We start from the raw sequence: 5,276 nt of genomic DNA on the forward strand, positions 1-5,276 counted from the left end.
GAGTTTTCTCACTTTGACCCTTCCAATTGTCCTTCCCCCATCCTGCTGCGGGGGAGTGAGCAAGCGGCTGTGTGATGCTTAGTTGCCAGCTGGGGTTAAACCATGACACCTTGTAATCACATCTGCTGAGATCTGTCCTTTTAAAATGTCTCTTCATTTCCTTCCTTTCCCTTCTTTCCAACAAAGCCACCAAGCATGTAGGGTTGCCAGACAAGTAATGTAAATCATATACATGAGGGAGATGGTGTCAGAAGGAGACACTGTTCACCAGTGGATCTGAAAGCTGTAAGGAAAACACTTCCTTTTCTGAAAATCATGTTTCTTACACATAGCTATTGATCATAGCCATGTCAGAAATGCTAGTTTGTGTTGTTGCTGTGAATAATGTTGATTGCATGAACTGGAAAACAATTACTAAAACAGTACAGTGTCACTAAATTGTAAAGTGGAGGCTTAGGTTTTGTGCCTTGGAGTTCTTTATATTCAGCATTCGAGATCACTGTTATGTTCCCTTGAAAATGTCAAGGGGAAATTCTAGCATGCAGTTGCAGAGAGCAGAGCAGCCCAGGATTAGATCTGTGCAATCGTGTTTTCATATGGACCAGCAACTTCTCCCACGCTGAGAAGACAGCGCTCCTGACAGTGTGGAGGTCTGCTTGTCAGGGGCTGAAAAATGCCTTCCAGCCACGGCAACAAGAGACAGAGGAGTTGTAGCCCCCCTTTAGCACTGTTTGGCAGTGCTGTTTATAGTCATGTGTAAAGGAGTAAGCCCCAGCGGAGATTGCTACTCAAATTGTTGTCTCATTACTTTTCAGCTTGCGAATTCTGAGACAAGGACCTTAGATCTGGTCCCGCAGAACGGTGAGGCTGGAGGAAGAAAAACATTAATGTCTGTTTTTGTGGAGTCCTAACTTTTTATTGTTTCCTGGGCTTATAGGTGTTAAAGAAAGATGACAACGTGCCATGGACTGGAACTCTGGCTATTGTGCACTCCTACGTTACTCACAAAACAGGTAGGGACTAAACACAGCTAATGACAAGGGATTCTCTGCTCGTGATGGGCGATGCCATTTGAGTCCTTCATAGCACTAATACTAAAGCCATGTTGTAACGCTACCAGGTATCATGACACCATTAAGCAAAGGGCCATAAGGGCCTGTGGCTGGGAACAAGAGGTCACTTCCTCTACCCTTCCCCTCGGTCTGCTCCTTCGCTATCTTCTCTCTTCAAGAAAGCTGAGATTGATCTCTTGGGAATGTCACTCTGTGGAGGAGACTATCATCAAAGTGGTGCCTTCCTGAGAACAGGGCTGAAAACAGGGTTTTGAGGCAGAATTGTGTCAAGCTGGGAGGCAGAGACACAGTCAGGCTAGGCAGAGCCATGTAATTGGGTATGTAGCACGATGCCGGGCTAGTGTCTCAAGGTACTACAGTAATATCAGCTCCAGTTTTTTTGGTATTATTTGGTGTTGCAATCATTAGCATCAGATGTCGTATGATATCTGTGCTTTGACCATTACTCTTTTTTAATTCCTTGTTGCACTCTTACAATGGGCTGTTGGGGGCATTAGATAGTATTTGTAAGGAGCTTTGCAGAGGTCTAGTAGTTATGATTGTGCTTTTCAGCTGGGGTCGCTGAACTACTGCCATTCCAGGTTGGCAGACCTAGACCTGTTCTTAAATACCATTCACCTCTTTCTTGGAGACCTCCAAGGCCACGTGTGGTCCAGGATTAATTTTAATTCATCTTAAAGGTGCACTATAGCTTTTGGGTTGTCCTGTGTTCTAGCCATTGATGTAGACACATGCATGCAAGCAGAAACTCCAGATTTATTTAGCTGTACCTGCTGACAAAAGACTAATGAGACCTGAAACTCACCATTCAAAATACATGCTTCTGCTTTCTGTTCTCAAGCGCGCAGTTTTGCCGTATGTCCTTTTCTTAACGTCTATATCTTTAATCTTACTGTTCCGCAGTTAAAGAAGAAGAGAAGCGAAAGTTATTAAAGAGAGGCAGTGAGCTGAAGAGTGAGCATAGACAGTTAGAAGAAAAAGATCGACTTCTCAACAATGCAGTGAAGGTAGGATACCTGATTGGGGACATAGAGTCTCCTGCAGAGATGCTTATAAAGAATATATGCTTGAAAACATGGTATTTTGTGTCTGCAAAATGATTTATGCTCCCAAGCTACAGATGTTCAAGTGTGAGTGTGTTTCTCTCTGAGGAGAAACCTGTGGATTCTCTTTATGCACAAAAGCAAGCTGCTTTGGCCGGCTGAGGAGGAGAAGTCACCAGTGACTGAATTCCTGTTGCACGCAAAACCCCCCCAACGTACCTGTGCCTGCCTTCCTGGTAGTGCCGTACACAGCTCTCATCTGTCTAGTGACTTTAAGGCACTTCCATTCTCAAAAGCATGTCCTCCAGTGGTAGCTGCTTGTCCATTAGCTCAAAACTCTTGAGATTAGGTAGAAATAACCATCTTTATTTGTCTTAGAGGCTTAACGTTGTAACTTCCTCATGAGTGGAAATGGATTCACAGTCCTTTTCCCCATGAACTCATTTCAAAGCTAAATGTTGGCTGGAGATGTTTTCCACACATACTGTGCTATGAGGACCAGTCTCTAGCATAATGAGTGTGCTTAGTTCAAAACCATAATTCCCATCCTTCATGGGTGAAGGAATTTATTTGGGGCTACCTTACCTCAGGCCCACTCTTAAGGGGTAGCTGGCATGGCAGTCTTGATAAATACATGAAACTTCCTTACCTTGGAAAAATCAAAGTGGCAGCTGCAGGAGTAACTGGTCACTAGTTGTTTTACCACTACAGTTAACCAGAGGAGGCACGTTAAAATATTTATCATATTTAAAAGAGTGGAAGGAAAAGCAATAACTTATTGAAAGGTATCACAGTGGGGAATATTCCATGTAAGTGTGGAATATTCCACACCATTGGCACTAATGGGTGGATTCCCACTATCAGCACTAATGGAAACACATGGCTGTATGAAGAAGTGACTCTGGGGTACAGAATATCTTCAGTAGGTAGGAGACTGCAGTGGGATAAGGTGTTTGGAAAAAGAAGAGCATTTGGGGATGCAGTCAGCTATCAGGTGTATGTCAGGGCTGCCAAAATCAGTAAGATTTCTACCTAAGCAGAATCAGGTTCTTTCAGTGGGCAACACTGTCTTATTTAAATGGTAATATCAGCTCAGGATTATATTTGTTGGAGATATATCCACTTGAAAGGAGAAAAGCAATTAGAAGTGTTCCAGCACAGAGCAATTCCATTTCTGACATCTGCCTTAACAGAGATTTACATTAAAGAGAAAACTCTTATATACACCACGGGTGGAATGGTATTATTTGGAAAAGCAGAATGTGATTTATCCTTCACCTGAGATTTCACCTGTCTAAACCAACCTCTGACCAGCTCCACGCAGCTGCTCTTCAAACAACTTGGCTTTCGAGTGAGCATTTCTCCCTTCACCTCGACTGGAGACTACCTCCCTACCCTGGGTAGTCCAGACCATAGCCAAAGAGGAGCAACCTGCAGACAAGTAACCAGTTTTGCCAGACCCCTGGGCCCACTGGGAGCAAGAAAATAGGAAGTTTCAGATACTGGAGAGGCCACCGCTCCCTTCCATCTAGCAGACAGGCTCAGGGTTTTGGTCTCTCACATAGTCCCTCCCCGGCCAGTTGATAGTGTAAAGGGTGGGATGTTAGCTGCAGCAGTATGGGGTTGGGGAAGGAAAGGAGAATTACCGACTCCTCCTTATCTCTTCCTGGAGAAGAGGGAGGTTTGGGATGCTTTCGTTCGGCTCCTGCTGTCATGCTCATTTTCATGTAGGTTTGTATGAAACGTTTCAAGTGATTGTGGGGTGCAGTTTGGCCACCCCATAGGAAAAAGGCTTTCTTTTGACTCCAGTGGTATAACCATAGTGTGTTAGATCAAGTTTTCTGTCAGAAAAATGTTGACATCATATTTAGAGAGATCAACTTATCTTCACAGTACTGACTGCCTAAAACGTGTGGCATGTACAAAAAGCATCACGGTGAGGTTTATCCCTCATGTGTTTACCAATGCCATTTGGTAAGATTTCGACACCTCACTGGTGGCTTCAGTACTTTGCAGTAATAGAGCTATTACAGTCCCGTGCCGGTAATCTCTTTGGAGGGCGGGAGGCATTTCTGCCGGGCTGTCTACAGGATGAGATCGGAAACATCCTCTGAACGCATTTGGACGGGGATGAATATAGTTACCTTAGCTGCCGCGGCGTGTGCGGCGCTGGTGATTACTCCGTTCGTTAAGCTGTGGTTTTGCTATCCCCCAAGGAGAATATACTTCGTTTGAGCAGGACATGCACTCAAGACACAAAAGGATGTTTGGAGAGATGTTTGACACCAATTTGAATGTATTCTCAGTCTTCCCTTCTCTCTCCCCTTCTCTTTATTTGACAGAAATGCTTAGAGCTAAAAACCAGTCTGTTGGCCCAGCAGAAAGGGACTCAGTCATCACTGGAACGTCTCAAAACCCTCATTAGACTGATACAAAACGAGCAGATGATTCAGGTTACCATGACGACCACCACCACCTCCTCCCTGCTAACTGTCCCCTGGATCAAACCCTCCTCTGCCTCGGCTGCCATGCACAAAGCCTTGCAGCAATCACAGGGTAACAACTGACAGAGCCGGCTGCGAGGGAGCGAAGGAAGGAGGGGGGGAAAAAAACTTTATACACAAGCGCAGAGGAGAGATTAAACTGAAACAAAGGAGAGAAGGAGCGATCTCAGTTTTGATACGCGTAGAAACTTGCAATCAGTCCAGTCTGTAGGTCACTGTGGCAGCAGGTTCCCGCGGAGTGGGTTGTGCTGCGGTTTTGTTTTTGCCGAGACCTTCAGTGCTTATGAGATTTTTTTTTGTGTTATGTTGGCCTTAATGTATTTATGACTGAGGATGAACAGGAGAAGTATGGCCGATAGGAAGCAGGATATCCTTTTGTGGGCAGCAGACAGGTTCCAGTTCTGCTTTAAGGGGAAAATTTTCAATGCAAAGAGTTAGTGAGCTAGTAGAGAAGTAGTTGGGCTGACAGCTATGTGTGGGAGGGAAATCGGTGCGATGATAACCAGAAACTGAACTACTTAGGACTCGACATGGATTCTTACCAGAGGAACAAAGTTGGCGCCGTTGATTCAGGTGACCTGGAGATGGGGCCGTTTTGACCAGAATGGCATCACGGACACTCACAGAGCCTTCGAAACAAAAGATCGTTTTTTTTC

The 5,276-nt window shown here is 44.8% G+C and overlaps 1 protein-coding gene across 1 annotated transcript; it reads left to right on the plus strand.

Moving 5' to 3' along the window:
* Positions 1-937: 937 nt before the first annotated feature.
* On the plus strand, positions 938-4,672 carry LOC104622105 (PHD finger protein 21B-like; the record flags this gene model as incomplete). The annotated part of the gene is made up of 3 exons (XM_010288770.1): positions 938-1,013; positions 1,977-2,080; positions 4,459-4,672. Coding segments are annotated over 3 exons (394 nt in total), but the record flags the coding sequence as incomplete, so codon positions are not given.
* Between the last annotated feature and the right edge of the window lie 604 nt (positions 4,673-5,276).

This window comes from Phaethon lepturus, unplaced genomic scaffold, assembly GCF_000687285.1.
Source record: "Phaethon lepturus isolate BGI_N335 unplaced genomic scaffold, ASM68728v1 scaffold35996, whole genome shotgun sequence".
NCBI lineage: Eukaryota > Metazoa > Chordata > Aves > Phaethontiformes > Phaethontidae > Phaethon > Phaethon lepturus.